This window comes from Cuculus canorus, chromosome 15 (genome assembly GCF_017976375.1).
Source record: "Cuculus canorus isolate bCucCan1 chromosome 15, bCucCan1.pri, whole genome shotgun sequence".
NCBI lineage: Eukaryota > Metazoa > Chordata > Aves > Cuculiformes > Cuculidae > Cuculus > Cuculus canorus.
In genome coordinates this window covers 2,582,726-2,603,197 of record NC_071415.1, presented here as the reverse complement: position 1 = coordinate 2,603,197, position 20,472 = coordinate 2,582,726, and the positions used below count along the sequence as shown (strand labels likewise).

General features: G+C 49.0%; 1 protein-coding gene across 1 annotated transcript in view; it reads right to left on the bottom strand.

The window, feature by feature from the left end:
• PIGQ (phosphatidylinositol glycan anchor biosynthesis class Q) overlaps positions 1-20,472 on the bottom strand; it is a 37,513-nt gene that overhangs the window by 13,318 nt on the left and 3,723 nt on the right. Inside the window, 11 exon segments of the mRNA XM_054080802.1 lie at positions 3,436-3,589; positions 5,154-5,280; positions 10,882-11,005; positions 11,996-12,060; positions 12,062-12,130; positions 18,536-18,645; positions 18,648-18,774; positions 18,776-18,820; positions 18,822-18,901; positions 18,904-18,930; positions 18,933-19,233. Of these exon segments, the coding sequence (XP_053936777.1) occupies positions 3,436-3,589; positions 5,154-5,280; positions 10,882-11,005; positions 11,996-12,060; positions 12,062-12,130; positions 18,536-18,645; positions 18,648-18,774; positions 18,776-18,820; positions 18,822-18,901; positions 18,904-18,930; positions 18,933-19,206 (1,202 nt within the window). The 5' untranslated portion in view covers positions 19,207-19,233.

Genomic DNA, 20,472 nt, shown 5'->3' with positions numbered 1-20,472 from the left:
GTGCATCAGAACTGTGAGTTCCCGAGCTTCAACACAAAACAGCTGTCATTGCTGCACCCTGCACCCACTCACTCAGGGCGGCAAAAGAAATCAGTGCAAGAATGATGAAGATAAAATACAAATTGCTCAGTCAACCGTATTTGGGCACGGGCAGCACAGGCTGCTGCATACAGCTCCAGACCACAGATGGGAACAGACACGCCGTGTCCCAGGGCTGCGTCAAAGCTCTCCATTTCTCTCTTGCTGATGAAGACGTTGGCATATGGGAAATGAAAAGTGCTGCTGGAGGGGGGCTCTGTGAGCAGCAGCAATCACCAGCCCCAAGTCACCACCTTTCCTGCAGCAGAAGCAGCAGTATGCTCATTCCCCACAGCTCACCTCTGTCTCTCCAGTTTAGATTTGCCCCTTTCCCTTGCTTCACAGCCCTTCCACGACAGAAGCAGCCAAGGTCTCACCACTTACACTTGAGTCAATGCAATTCAATTCCACCCTCAAGGCACCGAGAGGCCAGGATGAGGACTGGAGCCCCTGCGCCTTCTTCAGTAAATCCCGCTTCCAACTTCCCTAAGAGTGGGAAGACAGCAACTAAGTGGCTGGTAGAAACCCTTCCACATCCCTTCCTTAGGCTTTCATAACTCAGTGCTTCGACACTTGGAGCTACTTCCCTCCCAGAAAAACGGCAACAGTGAGGGAAGCTTGGGATGACAAGGGGTGGGAAATAGAGACACCTATGGAATAGCCAAGAGCAAGAAAGAGCTCCTGGCACGGAGAAGAGGCACAAAGAGCCCTTGGCAGCAGTGTCCAACGTAGAATCATAGAATCCCTAGGTTGGAAAAGATCTTTGAGATCATCAAGTCCAACTGTACCTGTCTACTACTAAACCATATCCCTAAGCACCTCATCTCCCTGTCTTTTAAACACCTCCAAGAATGGTGACTCGATCACCTCCCTGGGCTGCCATTCCAGTGCCTGGTAACCCTTTCAGTGAGGAAATTTTTCCTAATGTCCAATCTGAACCTGCACTGGTGCAACTTGAGGCCATTCCCTCTCATCCTATCACTTATCACTTGGGTGAAGAGACCAACACCTACCTCTCTACAACCTCCTTTCGGGCATTGTAGACAGTGATGAGGTCTCCCCTCAGCCTCCTCTTCTCCAGGCTAAACAACCCCAGCTCCCTCACCTGCTCCTCATAACCCTTGTTCTTCAGCCCCTTCACCAGCTCTGTTCCCCTTCTCTGGACGCACTCCAGCCCCTCAAGGTGTTTCTTGTAGTGAGGGGCCAAAAACTGAACCCAGGATTCGAGGTGCAGCCTCACCAGTGCTGAGTCCAGCGGCAGAATCCCCTCTCTGGACCTGCTGGTCACGCTGTTTCTCATACAAGCCAAGACGCCATTGGCCTTCTTGGCCACCTGGGCCACTGCTGGCTCATGCTCAGCTGCTGTCCGCCAACACTCCCAGGTTCTTCTCTGTCAGGCAGCTTTCCAGATGCTCCTCCCCAAGCCTGGAGCTGCACAAGGTTGCTGTGTCACAAGTGCAGGACTCGGCACTTGGCCTTGTTGAACCTCACACTGTTGGTCTCAGCCCATGGATCCAGCCTGTTCAGATGCCTCTTCAGAGCCTTCCTGCCCTCAAGCAGATCGACACTTCCACCCAGCTAGGTGATATCTGCAAGCTTACTACAGGGATGTAGAGAAAGGGGACACAACCAGCCTGTGGGGCAAGAACAGAGCCTGAGAAAGCCTGAGCTACAAAAGCCAGGCTGGTTAACCAGCCTAGTTAAGGCGTGGAGGCTGCTCAGATTTCAAGGCACTGTTGTGAAAGCAAAGGCAAGGAGTGTTCTCTTGGACAAGAATCTGGTTTGAGGAACACCAACTGCTTCAAGGAACTGGCAGGGTGCCCCCAGACTGGCAGGCACAGCTCAGAGCACCAATACCTAGGCAGGAGAGCACCCAGGACAACTCCTCCAGATTGTACACGCCTTCCCCGTGGCTCTGAATGAGGCCACACATTCCCCGCACTCCCTGACAGGGCACAAAGTGGGTGTTCCTGCTGCAGCACCCACTCCACCTTCCCTGGACGCCTGCACAGACTTGTCTGCTCTCGTTTCACTCTGTGGTTTATTTCAGAAGGGAATCTCGGGCTTCACCAGCACCTGAGCCAGCAAACTCTTCCACCAGCTGCAGAAACACAAGGTGTTGTCATGGCTGTGTTGATGGGCGATTACTGCTTTCCACGGGGGCACCTGGCACAGCAGGGGCATTTGGTGCCAGCGGTGAGATAACAAATAGCTGCTCTCCAATTCTAAGGAACAGCCGAGGCAGGGAGGCTGGCTCCCTGCGGCTCACAAGGGAAAAGCAATAAGCTGAGAAAATGCTTTTCCTGTTTCCACTCTGCACAATTAGGAGGAGCAAGGCCACTCCTGACAGCCCCAAACAGAAATTCCAGTCATTAGAGGTGTTGGGAGGAGACCCTCCATTACTGACAGCACTGATTTCAGGTGTAAGCCCCATCCTCACAACAGGTACCATTCATAAATCATATCTCAATATTTCTAACCATTCCCTAATAACTACCATAACTGCAATTCTACTATTGCTTCCACTGTTTGCAGTGTAGAGCCCTCTACTCTCAGCCTTGGGAGGAAAGATAACCGTCCTGAACTTCATAAGCGAAAAGTTCTTTATTTATCACCTCAACTCTCATTTCCTCAGAAGAGTAGCCATTCTCAGTGGCCTGCATGTTGTCTTGCTGCAGCACGTGTTAACCAAGGGCAGGAACAGAGCATGTTGGTGGGCACCATTTGCACTGGAACCCTGCCATGCCCCGGATGTGCCCAGTGCCCCCTGCACTCCTACACGCTCCCTCGGAGCCTCTGCCTGGCTCTCAGGCTGTGAGGTCCTGCAGTAGCTCCAGACAATGACACTACGAGGGTGTCACAGCCATGCTGTAATCCTAAACCTACTATCTGTGCTCCACAGTGCAGACCAGAACCCCTGAAGCAAGGCAGAGGCTTGGACATGGGGCCTTCTCCAGAAGTACAAGGGCTCCCCTTTCCTCCTCCTCCCCTCCAGCTCCTCTCAAAACTATGTGGAAGAGACTACTATAAGGCTGAATTGAAGTGAGGGGATGAACCATTTTTTGTCTTCTGCCTTCTTGTCCTGCCACACAGTTTTAGTTTTTTTTTCTTCCTGCCACACAGTTTTAGTTTTCCAGGTCACTGACACAATAAATATTTAAAGTTGCTTGCGTTTCTCTGGCCATCACTTCTAAGTGCATCAAAGAACGCAATAAATTAACTGCTGGCTAAACCGTGAATTCAAGGGAACTACACCAGCACTGAATACTTCACAAAATAAAGCTGTGTCCTACTAAAGTACTTAGTGTCCCTTCTCTCCAAACACACCCCAACCACAACCAAGAGAGATTAACTCACCTGGCTCCGTAGACGTAGAAGCAGTAGATGTGGAAGGTCAAAAGTGCAATGATGTCGGAGAGGATGCAGAGCACCACAGTCAGGCCCAGACAGGCTGACAGACCAACGTACCAGAGGATCATCTCAATGAACGGGGACAGCAGGTGGATGTAGCCTAGTGGACATTGCAAAGGGTCAGTATCAGACAACAGGAGTCATCTTCCAGGTGACATTCTCAACAGAATGATTCTCCCCACCCAGAACATTGCTCCAGGAATCACAGCTTCATCATGGAAGCAAAACTGGAAAACTCATTTAAATGCCACCTGCTCTTCAGGAGGGCCAACAAAAACTCTTGCCCCCCAAGCTTCTGTCCAGCTTTGTGAGAAAGGGGAGGACACGCTCAGCTTGAACAGAGCAGTGACCTTGCTACATGTGTGATTTGCTTTTCTAGATTTCTAGAACCGTATCCTGGGCTGCATCCAAAGACGGAGGGGATTCTGCCCCTCTGCTCTGCTCTGGTGAGACCCCACCTAGAGCCTTGCGTCCAGTTCTGGAATCCTCAACATAAGAAGGAGATAGAAGTATCAGAGCAAATCCATAGGAGGGCACAAAGATGATCCAAGGGTTGGACCACCACCTGTACAAGGACAGGCTGAGAGAGTTTGGGTTGTTCAGCCTGGAGAAGGCCCCTGGAAACGTTAGAGCAGCTTCCAGAACTGAAAGAGGCTCCCAGAAAGCTGAGGAGGGACTTTTTTACAAGGGCGTGGAGTGATAGGTCAAAGGGGAATGGCTTTAAATTGGAAGGGGTAAGATTTAGATTAGACATTAGGAAGAAATACTTTATGATGAGGGTGGGGAGGCCCTGGCCTAGGTTGCCCAGAGAAGTGGTGGCTGCCCCATCCCTGGAGGGGTTCCAGGCCAGGTTGGATGGGACTTGGAGCCCCTGATCCAGTGGGAGGTGCCCCTGCCTATGGCAGGGGGTGGAACTGGATGGGCTTTGAGGTCTCTTCAACCCAAACCATTCTATGGTTCTATGATTTGTGTCCAGGTTCCTAATTACAGTTTTAACCGCAAACATCAGCCTGTATTAGAACAATTCCCCTATTCTTCTTATTCCAACAAAGCTATCCTGTACGGCTTTTGTAAAATACAACTATGTGGATGCACACAGTCTCTTTCATCACTAAAGCAGAGGAAGGTCAGACAAATAAGACCATATTTGACTGCTGAGCAAAGTAAATCAGTATAAGAACTACAAAGTTCACGTCCCTCATGACTATACTCAGGACATTATCAAGGAGAAGCAGGGTGTCTTACTTCAAGGAGGGACTTGAAATGAGGAAATTGCACCACATTGGAGTCAGTGACAAGACAGGGTTGGCATCTGCATCCCCAGAGCATGCTTCTCATCCCTGTCCTATCAGCTGCCTCTTCCACGGTGAAGCCTCTGAAAGCCTCTATGAGGCCCAACACCTTCCCCTGGGCGCTCACTGCTAAAGGCACTGAGTAAGGATGCTCTGTCCTAACCTGAACATCTTGCAGAGCATCAGTACAAGCACTTTATTTAACGCACGTGACTTCTGTGTGTGGGAATCCAACTTTGGCTTGTATTCCCACAGCAGGAAGACTCACAGTCAAGTTGGTACTTGTAGTAGTGCATTTTGCTTCGTTATTCACCTCTAGGCAAACATTAAATGCTCGGGAGGGAGGCAGAAAAGTTAAACAACTGCACTTACTAATCCAAAGATGGATGTGGTAAAGAAAGAAGCGGCCCAAAACCTGATCCAAAGCTCGGTTCATTTTCAGTCCAGCTGGTGCTCCCATCAGCCACTGGAGCAGGTTCTGGAGCTCTTCAGCGACGTGCTGCAAACACACAGAAGAACACGCTTGAGATAAAAGCCTGCTACCACACCGAGCAGGTCCGGGGCACCACACATGCTGCCTCCTGCCAAGTGGTCTCACCACATCCTGCAAACCAATGCAAAAAACCCACCCAGACAGCTGGTTACATCAGAAATTCTAGAATCACAGAATGGTTTGGGTCCGAAGGGACCTCAAAGCCCACCCAGTTCCAACCTGCTGCCATGGGCAGGGACACCTCCCACTGGATCAGGAGGATCAAAGCCCCATCCAACCTGGCCTTGAACACCCCCAGGGATGGGGCAGCCACCACTGCTCTGGACAACATGGGCCAGGGCCTCCCCATGCTCAGAAAAAGCCATTTCTTCCTAAGATCTCATCTCAATCACCCCTCTTTCAGCTCAAAACCATTCCCCCTTGTCCTATCCCTGCACTCCCTGATCCAGAGCCCCTCCCCAGCTTTTCTGGAGCCCCTGTCAGTACTGGAAGCTGTTCTAAGTTTTCCCGTATCCTTCTCTTCTCCAGGCTGGACAATCCCAACTCTCTCAGCCTGTCCTCATGCAGCAGGTGCTCCAGCCCTCACATCATCTCCGCATCCCTAGATGAAGAATCCAGCCATGCTACATAAAGCTGATGCACTGTAGCCTACTTTTCCCATAATTCATATGGATAATTCCCCTAAGGGGAAATTATTTCCAGGGAATGATTACATTTTATTAACTAACCAACAGGATCTTTGCAAAATGAGTTTGCAAACATTTACTTTTAGCTTAGCAGCGAAAAGTAAGGGCTCCATCTTCAACTTCTCCAAAAGGACTGTCTTTTCATTTCATTCGTTTTCCCTCTGTCTCTCTGCAAGTCAGAATGGATTTGAGCCTGCGGATCTCACCTCTATGGCTGAGAAGTGTTTGCTACTTTATAAATAGACGGGGTTTAATATTTAAAACGTTGGATTCGTAACTCAGAAAAAGCATTTGGGGATTTCAATGAAATATTTAGATGCTTGAAAGCATCCTCCAGCCGGGCTCTTCTCCAGCAGTGAGTCCTTCTGGAGGCTGTCAGGCTGAGAGGGCCTCCTGAATTCTGCTTGGGGAAGGTGCCTTTGCCTGCTGCTCGTTAGCTGGGCAGGGCATTTCAAAACACAGTCCTAGGGCACAACCTTGCAGGTTATTTTCCAGGCAAACATTTTAGGACTGATCAATACAAGCAGAACCAGAAAAGGTGACCGGAAGTGTGGTTCTCCTGCTGCAGTCACGAAAACTGGATTTGAGCAGCGTTCATCAATGAGATATAGGCAATGGGAAGGGTTTCATAATGAGGTGCAGGACATTACCAGCTGAAGATCAACACTAACAGGGGTTGGAGGAGATGACTGTGCTGTCTTTACTGGGCTGCTCTTCTAGTCTCCGTACACAGAGGGTCGAATGGTGACGTGACACCAATGGAGCAGGACTCACAGTGTGCTGCGGGAGGGCACCGGGGAACACAGGGCAAGCTTCCCAAGTGGAGCACCTTCTGCAAGTCAGAGAAAGCAGAGCCAAAGCGCTCCCCACCAGCCATTTGCCCTGTGTCTGTTGCAGGTGTCTGGACTCTAACTTAGACTATTTTACAAATAAACATCTAAGAATACCGCTCAGGAAGCTCCTCTCTGCTGGCTTTGTTTATGGATTAGCTGAACATGACTGAACTGCAGCTTACATCCAGTTATCTCTAAGCCCCAGTAACGTTTTTAGAGGCACAATCTATGATAAATATTTAACTGTTTCAGAGAGATTACAACTTAAGAAAGATCAGCAAGGATGAAAGAGGTGAAGAAGAAACAAATAAGATGGTTTCTAAGCAATTCTTGTTTTTAAAACAGACAAATGTACCACTTTGAATAGGGTATTTTTGAAAGAAGGCTGTCTCATGAAAGGCAAAACCAAGGACGAGCACTGTGAAGCCTGGTGGGATGGAGATGAAGGAGGAGGGTAGGAGTTGTGAGGGCACCTACAGAGAGAAGATTATTCACATTTTCCATTCTTGGATTTGAAAGCCTGCTCCCGAAATCAGCCCTTCACGCTGCACAGCTACTTGCCAGTTCCTCCCTAGGTGCCTCTGATTCACAGCTGCCTCCTTTACTGACAAAGGAACTTGTTATTACAGTCAGCACTGCGCAGTGCATCACGCTGGGAATGTGGGAGCTGCACTCAGTGGTGTCTTGTGCCTCGTCAACAATTGCCAGCTAAGTGCTGATTTGTCAACCATTATATTGGAGGAGGACGTATGACGGCCAGGGAATGCGGCTTGATCCCACGTCAGCAGGCTGAGCTCGTGACCCTGGCAGTTGTCGAGCGCCAAAATAACCTACCTGCATATGCTTCCTTCCAGAGGGAGGTTTGCTGGGAAAACAAACGAGCACAGCATCCAGTCCCCACACAGCTACGAGTTTGTCAATATAAAAATCAATCAATCGAACCACTAAGGTTATGTGTTATATAAGGTCAGCTTGTCAATATAAAAACAAATCAAATCAATAAGGTTAAAATAAGGTTATGCATATATCTTTATAATAAATAATCACAGAATGGGTTGGAAGGGACCTCAAAGCCCATCCAGTTCCACCTCCTGCCATGGGCAGGGACAGCTCCCACTGGATCAGGGGCTCCAAGCCCCATCAAACCTGGCCTTGAACACCTCCAGGGATGGGGCAGCCACCACTGCTCTGGGCAACCTGGGCCAGGGCCTCCCCACCCTCATTTTAGAAAATGAAGAATTTCTTCTTAATGTGTAATCTAAATCTTCCCTCTTCTAATTTAAAGCCAGTCTGCCTTGTCCTGTCACTCCAGGCGCTTGGAAAAAGTCCCTCCCCAACTTCCCCAGAGCCCTTGGATCATCTCTGTGGCGTTTTCTAGACTTGCTCCAATAGTTCCATATCCTTCTTAGGTTGAGGATTCCAGAACTGGACAGAGTTCTCCAGATGAGGTCTCACAAGAGAGGAATAGAGGGGCAGAATTCCTCGCCCTGCTGGCCATGCTTTTTTGGAAGCAGCCCAGGACATGGCTGGCTGTGTGAGCACACGCTGAGGGCTCATGTTGAGCTTCTCAGCAATCACCAACTCGAGGCCTTCTCCTCAGCGCTGCTCTCAATAACATTGTTCACCTGTTCTGTTCTGAAACTGCGTACTGCCCCGACCCAGGTATAGGACCTTGCACTTGGCCTTGTTGAACCTCATAAGGTTCACACAGCCCCACTTCTCCAGCTTGTCCAGGTCCCAATGGATGACATCCTGTCCTTCTGGTGTGACAACTGCACCACTCAGCTTGGTGTCATCTCTTTACTAATAGACACAGAGATGTAAGGTCAATGTCACCGTCAGATCTGGGGCACATACCAAAAGCAGAAGACTGAGGAGTGTTAGGGAAGGAAAAGCAGTTCATTCTGCACATGGGAAAGTTTGCATTACTGCACTTGGCAGCACAGAAGCACTCGAGAAAGGCCAAGTGATGGGGATAATGCATACCAGATGGACACTCAGCAGTAAAGAGGAAACCTACTGCTAAATGGCTGAGGGGAGATTTTGCTGTCATACTGGAGAAGTGGTGTTGGCTTGCACGCCACACGCTGAAGTCATCAGTGTATTTTGGGATCACCCAGAGCTGCATTTTTTAAGGCCTGCACATAACGCACACAAATCAATGCCCACCGAAGGCAGGAAAAGGACTCCAAACGATTTTATGTCCACTATCTAACATGCTTGAAAGAAGAAAGTAAGGCTGGAAAGTATGAAGAGTTGTGAGTGGCCTGAACTGATAAGCTTGGAGAAGCAGAGAAGAAAGGCCCTGACTGGCTGCTGGGCCACTCATACAAGGAGGAGTTCGCAGTTCCAAGAAAGCAAGTAAACAGCTCCTGGTGACAGCACGGCAATGACGTCCACACTCACAGGAGACATGGTGAAAACAACTGACACCATAGTGTGTAAGCTGAGTGACAGACGAGCTGGATTACTGAAAGAGGAATGAACCAAGCAACTCTCACAAGCAAGCGTATCCCAGAGAGGTGCTGGGATTGGGTACACCTTGAGCACGGAGAGCGCCCATCTGCCAAAGACACTGGGCAGATGGTACCCCTCCTGGAGCCACCTGTGCAAACAGGAACGCAGCCAAAAGCCACTTCCTTGCAGACTTGTTAAGAAATCAGATTTCTGAGAGCTGGACACTTAGAGTAACCCCACAGGGAGAGCTGTAGAGAACTTAAATTTCTCCAGATGGATTATCTGTAAGGGAAAACCTTAGGAATGAGACTCAGAGAAATATTTTCAGACTATAGCTCAAATACAAGAGCACATGTCCTACAAGGATTGTGGTCTTTCCTACCCTGCCTCCTGCTGAATAGTGCCTGCAACAACCATTAAAAAACACAATCCTTAGAAGTCTGACTATGAAAGATAATGAAAATAGCACTAATCACGACCCGCAGCTATGCTGGACACTCCATACACACTTTCTGAACGCATACCGTGTACCGGAATGATCAGAGCCCTATGGCTTGTAATGGTTAAAGGGTTAGACATGGACCAAGCAGATCATCATCAAGGGAAACATGAGCTCTTTCCAAGAAAGACAGGGTAAGTAGGAAAAATAAATCGCTGCTGGAATTCTCTAATCCAAATAAAATTCCCCCCAATCAAGAAGCTAAAGAAAGAGCAAAGAGAGGATGCTCTCCAGCTGCTAGAAAGAAATCAATGGAAAGAGACACCTTCTCTCCTAGAAACGAAAGGAAAGTGGGCAGAGAAAGGATTAGGCTGTGCAGCTGCACAGCACTGCTCAGCGCCGGCTGCACATGTATTCCCAGGGCACAGAAGCTCTTAAAATGGAACTAACCTCAGCCGAGCAGGCTGGTCTCCAGCCTCTGGATTACATTATATGTTCCCCACTACCACGGAACACACATATTGGAGTTCTGAACCTCAAATGAGCCACCAGAAAAGCAGGACAGTATGAGTCATATCTGTCCTTCATGAATTGATGCTGATGCTAAGGGATCTTAGTGGGCAAGAGGAATTATGTTTGGGAAAATCACCGAACACTGCAAGCTTTCCTAGTTTGCCATCTGTACCCCAGAGCTCTTAGGCAGGATTTCAGGTGTCTGTAGCCTGACTAGCCAACGCCTTAGGACTTCCCCAAGAAATCCCACACCTGCACTGCTTATCAAGTTTCACTTTTCAGCAGTTTATCAGATTCAACCCAGGCTACAGGGTTTTTTTTGTCCCAAATGCCCCATATAGCAACAACTTGAGGACACTTCCTGTTGACTCCAGAATAAAAATGTTCTGGCTCGATAACTACTCCACCTGCAGCTGCAGAGCTCTGTCCAAGCCATAACTGTTACTTCAGGAGCTGGAGCAGCCTTCTGGTACTACTCACTGCACATACAAAGCAGAGCTGTGTTCCTTTCAAGCAGGCCTGTTGAAGATTTCACCATCCTTGAAGGAAATTCACAGTGTGACTTCAGACAGGATGCTTTCCAAAATCCCTGTGTGTATGGCCTTACAACTACCCCAGGCATCAAGAGCTGATCAGTATCCACAGCAGGTGAAAGAGAAAAGGCTTTGGCCAGACTTACATCAGCCACAGGGATCAGAGTGTCAGCAAGGTGCCCAATTCGGTTCTTTTCTGTACAGCAAGGACATAAGCAGTACACCCCAGCGCCCACATCCACCAGCAGAGAAACAAAGATGTTGGCTTTCCTGCACACAGGATAAAGAGAAACAGTGTCAGAGGAAAAGAAAGGACAGTGTTTAATATTCAATGACAACCGTCGGCTTCACTTACACAGCATTTTTAATGCCCCAGGGACACCAGTTACAAGTCACTGTAAGAGGTACAGTGTAGAGATCTTTTTTTCACTTTTCACTGATGTGCTGCTACTTTCTGTGGCCAAACTAGAGCCACTCAGAGCCCGCCACACCACAAACCCTTTTGAGTAGGGGGACTGTGAAGAGCTGGACTGAACGCTAGAAAGTGGAATGTTAGATGAAACTCCATGACCTGAGGTATTCAGGAAATCAGCCTAAACAATCACAGTTACTTTTGGCCTTCAAAGCTGCTAATCTATTTTAAGTGTTGCCTAGGAGTCTGTACCGCAGGCTAGGAGAACCACAGAGAATAAGACTCCTGGTGTAATGGCCACAAGGCATTCAATATCTGTCTCAGATCCTTCGTTTCTCCCTGCTCCATGCACTGTGCTGCGTGTTTGCTTTTCATGTTACACTGACTTTGCTGCTGCTGCTGGAGTCTCTCGCTCTGCAGTCACTGCAAGAAAGCTTTCCCCAAAAGACCTGAATGAAAGAGGGGAGCATTTAAATCATTCTGCTCTTAGGGAAAGTGCTAATGAAATACTGGTTGCAGTTTTCGGTTAGCAGCAGCACTTGGGAAAGCAAAGAACTTGTGGGAGCTGTGATAACACAGCACTGCTCACCAGGGTGCAGCACAAGCTCTTTGTGGGCAATATCCTAGGCTAGGAAGAAAGGCATATATATGGCAAAAGGCATAATTAATATAAACGGAGTGCAGAGCAAAGATCTGTAAACTCCAGGGAGCAGAGCAGTGAAGGCAACATGAGGTGGTGCAGTGAAGACCCCGAGGTGCTGTGCAGGCACAGAATCCGTGGTTTGGGCTCCCCAGAGAGGGACAGGGCTCCAGCAAAGACATGCATGACTTCATGTGGTACTCCCTACCTCATCAGTTGAGTCTGGTTTTGAGCGTTCTTCTGCTGCTGATGACCTGGAGGTGCTTGCAGGCGTATGTCCCAGCTGCTCACAAGTTGAGAGCTTGCTCCAAAGGAAAGACTAGTGGCCAAACTTCAGTACCCGCAGAGACACCACAGGAACAGCTCCTTACGGCTTTGGCCATACAGCAGATGTACAGCGTACAACTCCATGCAAAGCGTCCCATGTAAAGCTAAGGTCGTGCAACCAGAGATGGTGTCAACGTATCCACTAGATGAATACTAGATGCCAACTCCTCTCCTAAAGAGTAACAGCACTAAGGGCAGCCTTTCCAGATTAAGAACTCTTAATTCCCATTTCTGTAGAACCCACTGTCTTGCTCTTCCAAGGAAGGCAGAAGGCACTCCTGGTTCCACCTTGGCCTCTGGGATACATCACAGGGATTGCACACCACTCTAAGTTGCCAGGAGACTGGAGGTCAAGACAGTTATGTGTACAGTGTGACCCACAAAAGGGTGGCAACTCGCTTTCGCCAGCCCAAATCACCGTGCACACATCTCTAGCTGGTGTGAGTTGGGCAAAACAAACGGCCTAGGTCCTCCTCTTCAGTTCCTGTTCCTTCTCCCCTCTTTTCCTTTTCCTTCACTTACTCCTTTTATGCTTTTTTTCTTTATTATTTCCAAATTCCTTTCTCAGGCTCTTTGTTTCTATCTTCTCTCTATTGCTCACCACAGGTGATCAGCACTACACAGGTAACAGGACATTTTAGCACTGAATCAGGTTTCAAAGTAACACCCATGGAGGAAGGAAATATTCATAGAATCATAGAATAATTTGAGTTGGAAGGGACCTTAAGGATCATCTAGTTCCACGCCCTCGCCATGGGCAGGGACACCTCCCACTGGCTCAGGCTGCCCAAGGCCCATCCAACTGACCTGAACATCTCCAGGGATGGGCAGCCACAACTTCCCTGGGCAACCTGGGCAGAGCCTCCCTACCCTCATTGAAGAAGAAATTCCTCCTTATGTCTAGTCTAAATCTGCCCCTCTCCAGTTTATACCATTGCCCCTCATCCTATCACTCCATGTCTTTGTAAAAAGTCCCTCCCCAGCTTTCCTGTAGCTCCTTCAGGTACTGGAACATTGCTATAAGGTCTCCTCAAGAGCCTTCTCTCCTCCAGGCTGAACAACCCCAACTCTCTCAGCCTGTCCTCGTAGGGGAGGTGCTCCAGCTCTTGGATCATCCTTGCAGCCTCCTCTGGACCCTGTTCCAACAGCTCATTTCCTTCTTACGCTGAGGATTCCAGAACTGGACACCAATACTCGGATGAAGTCTCACAAGAGAGGAATAGAGGGAAAGAATCCCCCTCCCTCCCCGCTGGCCCGCTGCTTTTTGATGCAGCCCAGGACACAGTTGGCCTTTCTGGGCTTGAGCGCACATTGCCAGCTCAGTCAAGCTTCTCATCAATCAGCACCCCCAGTCCTTCGCCTCAGCACCTGCTCTCAACCACATTGCTCCCCCATCCTGTGTAATGAAGCCACGGATTGCCCCAACCCAGGTGTAAGACCTTGCACTTTGGACTTGGTGAACCTCATGAGGTTCTATTTTATAACTCAGATGAAAAGCACTAGAAGATGCTCAGTTTATTTTGGGCAGTTACTTTTACTGCCATACAATGTATGAAGAAAGGAAGAACAGTGATTCGTGCAGTCTGAAATGACACCGGTCACAGAAGGATGTGGTGGCTGCAGCAACACCAAGCACCATGCTTGTTGTGAGGAATAAATTCTGATGTTGTGTTGCGGTTTTGAGCTAAAGCACAGTTAGTTTTCCAACTTCAGTTCAGTAACTCAGTCTAACTAACTTTATTTTTTGAAAGTTAACTGCACGTTTTTTGTAGACACTGTTCTCTCTAGCAGTGCTGACACGGGCATTGGTTGTGCAGGAGAGCTATCTGCTTGTACTTATTCCTAGAGAAACCAAGGCCATCCTTGTTGCTGGTGAAAAAGGCCACATCTGCAGGGATGGGGTTTGACAGGACAGGTGATCCTAAACCAACCACCAGCAGGATTCCCATCCCATACACATCATACTTGGATAAAACTGAGTGATCAAGAGGGTCTTTGCACTCCTTCCAGAATTGCCAGCATCCAGTGAGGACCTCATCTGTCTGACTGCTCCTGCTCTCAGATCCATGTGTCCTGAATCTAATTTCCCAAGCCCAGGTCCCTCCCAGCCTCGGACCTTTTCCCTTGCGTCGTGCTCGCAGTATTTGTGGCAACGCAGTCATTGAGGTGTTGCAATCTCAGTATATTTGTATATATTTTACTATTGCCTTATTTTACCATTATTAGTGGTAGTATTATTACTTGATTAAAACTTTAGTTTTTAGTTTCCAACCCAAAAGCTTTTTCCCTCTCATTTTCACTCTCCCCCTTTCCCTAGGAGTGGGTGGGCAATGAATTAGGAGACCAACTGCTGGGTTTAGCAGCCAAAATTGGCTGGTCAGGGACTAAACCAATGACATGTGGACCTAATTTGGATCACTCATTTCCTCTACACAAAGGTTTGTCCATGATGCTGCAGTGTCTCCTTGTGCTGCACTGAAGGCAAGAAGCCTACATTCACTGTTAGTCACTTTCCTTCACCTACTCTCTCTGGCCACTCTGGCACGTTCCTTCAGTTTACCACTCACCCCAAACACTAAAATTATCCCTGGGATTCTGCTCGCTTTTGAGATTGTACAGCTGTTTGGATCATTAGGGAGCACGGCCTGGAGACGTCCCTGCAGTATGTGCGTGCTGCCCCCAGATTTTCACGTGGAGCGCTTCAGCCTGCCAGACAGCACGCGAGTGCTGTTTAGCACTGGCCAGGATGGCTGAGATGGAGCTCTGGCTGCTCTTTATACACTGCACACAAATGGCAAGGGTATGGCTTTTGACAGCCCTGCTCGATTCTCTGTGACTGCAAAACCCTTCCTCCCCCAGCCTCCTGAGCCCTTTCAACCCATCCTTCGTGTGAGGTTTGTCAGCTAAAAACAGAGTGCTGAGGTGCCTCCTTCCCCTCCCCGTTCCCAATCCGGCTGCGCAGGCACTGTGCCGTGAATCATTCTTCTTAACGTAAGCCCTCCGAGTTACTCAGCTCCTCACTAACAGCCTCCCACCTGGAGAGACAGCAATGCGCTGTTCCTCAGCTGCCTCTGTTGGGAGGCGATATCTAAAGCAGTGGAGGAAAGCGCTGCGCAGGGGAGAGAAACCATGGGGCCACGGCATGGCCACTGACCATAGAGACCAGGGTCTGCAGGCTCACCCAGGCACGAGCGCAAATGAGTTTTTCTCTTTCAATTACATCCTTGCCTGGTGGTTACAAATCCTGGTGTGGCAAACCTTTGCTAGGAGCAGAGGAGGGCAGTTGGAATGCAAAGAATGTGGGCAGGAGAAGGGCTTTGCCTGTTGTGGTTATGTACAGACAACTGAAGGTGACACATTACCAGCCAACCCACCAGCCGCCATAGCATTTCAGTTCAAGCAAAAAGCAACAGCTCTGGGGCCCCATGCTAAACACTCACTGTGAGGATGATTGCCCCATCCTCTCCACCAACGCCTGTTTCTTAGCACCCATTGATGCTCCAGACTGGAAGCAGTGAGCTTGTTCGGTCACCTATTGATCAGACACCCTTGGTCTCAAAGGGAAGACAGGCTGCTGCTCTCTTCTGCCTGCGGCATCTCTTGTAGAAGCCAAAGTGATTTCCAGGAGCACCTCCCTCCGAGATGTGCACCCAACAGGTAAACGCATCTCCTTGAATAGGATGGGCCCAGAGGACACATCAGATGTCTGTTGCTTCTCTGCACCACAACTGGCTCTCTTTTCTTCTCACTTCATATCAAGAGACAGCCTCAATCCCACTTACATGCTTCCTCTAGGAAGTAAATCCACACACAAACTGATTTAAACAGAAATACAAACACACTGTACAAAGCTCAATGTACAGTTTGCAACATGTGCTGTAAGAACTCTGCCTCTACAAATGGAAGAAAGCCAAAACCACTCCTCATGTAGTCTCCTACCCCTTCTACTGACTCTGCACTGCCATAAACGCTCCCACTTGTTCACCACACAGCATAGGGAATGATTTTCACAAGTGCAATGGAAAGCCAACCAAAAAAACCTCACCAAACGCAAAGCAGGGATGCTGTGTCATTAGGCAGAAGGAGATCTCTGGGGTATTTCCAATATAAGGGACTTTGGGAATAAATTAGCCTGTAGGAGTAAGTCTGGATTTTCCAATCCAAGTTTTTTCAAAAGCGAGAGTTAATTTTCCAGACATCGGATGAAAAGCAATCTTTCCAAATCAGGATCTCACACAAATGTGAAAGCTCCGTGGACCAGAACCCCTGGTTGCCTTCTTGCTCCTTGCTGGAAGCTGCAGGACCAGTGTTCCCTTCTGGATGAGGAATTGGGTTCATGGTGTTCGTAAATGGACTGTGGAGTGCACAGTTTATTGTTTCAATACTAACTCATCCTGAAGTCCCCAACAGCACATCGCTTCAGCGGCAATGGAAATCCTGCCCACCAATCCCTCAGAAGAGAGAGCTGCAACGACCACTCCGCAGCACAAGGTGGTGCTAAAAAAATGCCTGACATTTGTGATATACAGGATTCGAGAGCACTTTGTGCTGGATGTCAGCACCCGCGTTCTGAGATCTCCAGCCACGCTGCTCTGCCTCCCCTGCGCACACACAAACAGTGGCACATCCAAACCAGCCCCCCAAGACGAGAGGACATCGCTGATCTCTTTCTTTAGCTTTACAAAGCTGCCTATCCTTTCACATCACAAAAACCTGGGAAGGAAATAAGTCCTGTGATGAGAAGACAAACTTGGCAGATGTTATATTATGGGGTGTCCTGCATCATCAGAAGGTCAAGCAGGAGGTTTGTTATAAAGCCAGATACTAATGTCTCTTCTCTGAGAGATGTTACCTGTAGGACAAGTAAATATCATGCTGATACTACAAGTGAATAAACAAAGCAGAAAGAAGCCGGTACCTACCTCACATGGTTAAGACCAAGTTCAGCTCAGGTTCGTGCATTGCAAGCCTGCTGGTACCTGCAGCAGTGCTGCTGCTCTGGCTGCTCCTCTGGCTCAGAAACGCCCACAGTGGGCTTCGCAAAGCTGAAACCAGAGCACGGGCGATAAACCGAGTAGCAGCTCTCTGTGCCCACCCTGCCAGGCTCAGCTACAGCTCCCTAACGATGCTCAGACTGTGGCCTTCTGGAGACCAGCCACGGCTTTGACTTCACCCTGGCTCTGAGCCTGGTCTGAGTTCTAGCACTGATCAAGGTGGGCAAGCCTAGATTTGGGACTTGAAAGGAAAAGATAACCTGTTTGGATCATTCTGTTTGTTGGTAGCGGCACACACGGTGGATGCACAGCCAGAAACAGGACGTTCAGAGCTGGCCCCTAACTTCATACCAACCACTACGTTCTGGTTTAGTTACCACTAACAATCATTCACCATTAACAACCAGTAATGCCACAGTCAGCATCTACAGAGCAGTCTCAGGAACGAATGGTCCCTGATTATATCAGGTTTGGGTCTGATCCTAAATCTCTTCCAATGGAGCAGTCCAAAACCAGACCATTTTCCCTTTGTGAAAACCCAACCGTTCACAAAATCTTTGCATATGAAGAGTGTTTTCACTGTAACTTTTTACGACAGCATGGCACAACTGGAAATCTGTTAAAAGGCTCTGGTTCCCCAAACCCTTAGGCTGTACTTGAGAAGATTTATCTATGAATACTGTAGTAGCTGTTATCCAAATTTCATCACTCAAAGTGTCCCCCTTGCAGCCTGGAACCTGAGCCCAGTCCCCTCTCCAGGCAGGCTGACCAGATGTGGCACTGAGATTTATACACAGGAGCTTCTCTCCTTCAAATCTGCTCAGCATTCCTCTTCAGTGCAAGTACCTGCATGCGTTGCACTGGATGGATCCTGCTCAGCTGTCCTGTTGCGACAGTAAGATTTCACCACAGATTCCTGTAGGCCAGCTATTCCCTGTAACCTGCTGTGAGGTCTCCAGCTTGCAGCACCACTGACTTAGTGAAATGACGGATATTGGACATGCTAAATGCTGGAATTTCACAGCCGTGGTAGGATTCAGTGACCAGGGAGCAGGGAGTTCAGCTATGGAGCTATCAAGCAGATCCTCATGGCACTCCATCAGCCATGCCACAGCTGGAACCCAACATTTCAGCTGAGATGAAACTGCAGTGGGGCTGAGCTACCCCTACTGCAAACAGGGGGAGAGCAGCACTTCCCAGGAAATCTTCCAGCTCCCTGGCGAGGTTCTACCACAAGGCCTTCAGCCTCATGTTTTCAATGGAGCTCCCCAGACTCTAATATCAGCTCTGAGCAGCCTGTTTCCAACAGAACAATTTTGTATCGACTGTATTTCGCATTGGGGTTGAGGAATGAACCCTGCAAACACCTAAACATTAATTCCATTTCCATGGAAAACATAAGCTGGCTGGTGGCACATTCCTTACCTGCTCCTGCAGACCCCAGAGACCAGCGAGAGCAGGAATGCCAGCAGCATGCAGGCAGGCACTGAGGCCTGCTTCAGCAGCTCCACGATGATGCTGGCTTCGACACCATCGACTGCCAGTGGGTCAGCTTGATGGGCCCCTCATCGTACCGGTCCGTCATGAACAGTACCTTGCTCCTCGCAACTGTGTCAAAGATGGCAGAGAGCTTGGAAGCATCATCGGCCTTATGGTCAGTGGAGGCAAGCCGTATCCAAAGGAGGATGCAGATGGGAAAGCATGACTTTTGCACTGGTCATAGTATACAAAGATGATTTCTTCCTCTTCAGGGTTGCTAGTGTGTTTCTGAAGGGTAGAACAGCTCCAGAATTGCTGTCTCCTTCTTTGCTTATCTGAATCATGGCTCATGGGAGAATATTGTCCCAAGGTCTTTCAAGAACTCACTCAGACTCTCTTCTTTCTCCTGCTTGCTGTTGCTCCACGAGCCGAGCACAGAAACACTGACTTTGGTCACCCGTTGGACTTCGCTGAGATACTGCTTCACCTGGGCAGGAATAAAGGGGAAATGGACCACGGCAAGGATCACAGCAGAGTTCTGTTCACAGATCCAGCGGCCAATCAGAATGCCACTTTCTGCTGAAGCACAGCAGGATGGAAAGAAGACCTTGAGCACCATGGCAGCGATGCTGGAAGAGCAGCACACCTGCCAATAAACACAGAAACAGAAGTGAGACTAGTGATCACATGCAAGGAAAATTCAAGCTGATTAAAGTCACTGGTGAGGAGGTGCAGCCGACATTTAAAATACTGAGCCGAGGATGTTGTGCACTGAACCAGATAATGATTCAAGGACAGCCAACAGGGATCTCAAATCAGAGGAGGATTTAGCAGGTTCCTGACAACCTGCAGCTTTTGAATTTGAGGGGTGTTGAGCCTGGAGTTTCCTCAGCATAACCCCATTTCTCAGTCCTGGAGTAGAGTTTCACAATGGTACACTGAGAAGCACAGCCAGTTGGACCAGCCAAGACCAGAAATCCATCCAGCCTCATATCTTGGATCTGACACTGGATGCGCGTGCGCATTTCCTAGAGAAGGGACTCCATCGCAGCACAGCACAACGCCACTTGGCAAATATCTCCTGGTACTGACCATCAAATGCTGGCTTATGCTACACTGCCAGGTAACTTCAGAGGCCTCCTTTATCATCCAGGAACCCAGAGCCATGCTTTGCAACAACCTCTCTGCACAATCCTCGTAAGATCACTCTCCTCATCTAGAAACTTTCCCAAAAACGGACTACAGTCATTAATTGATGGAAGCTAACAAAGTAGTATTAACTCTTTAGATACCAGATCTTAAAAAGTTGAAGCATCCCTGCTCTATCAGTACTTTTGATCTACAGTAAAGAGCACTGGAGAGCAGCCTGCAGACTAGGATCTGGGGGTTCTGGTCAACAGCAAGTGACTACGAGCCAGCAGGTGCCCAGGCAACCAGGTCCTTGGGTGCATCCAGCACAGCAGCTGTCAGCCGGGCAAGGGAGAGGGGATTGTCCCACTCTGCACCGTGGCGCAGCCCCACCTCAAGCACTGGGGGCAGCTCTGGGGCCACAAGATAAGAAGGATCTAAAGCTGCTGGAGAGTGTCTAGAGGAGGGCACAGAGTTGGGGAAGGGCTTAGAGGGGAAAGAGTGTGAGGAGCAGCTGAGGTTACTGGGTCTGCTCAGCCTGGAGGAGACTTCATCGCACTCTGCAGCTTCCTCACACAGGAAGGAGGAGGAGCAGGTGCTGAGCTCTTATCTCTGGACCTGAGGGGAATGGCAGAAGATGCCAGGGGAGGATTAGGTTGGACATTAGGAGACGGTTCTTCCCCAGAGGGTGGTGGAGCCATGGAACAGTGTCCCAGGGAAGCAGTCATGGTGCCAAGCCTGATAGTATTCCAGAAGC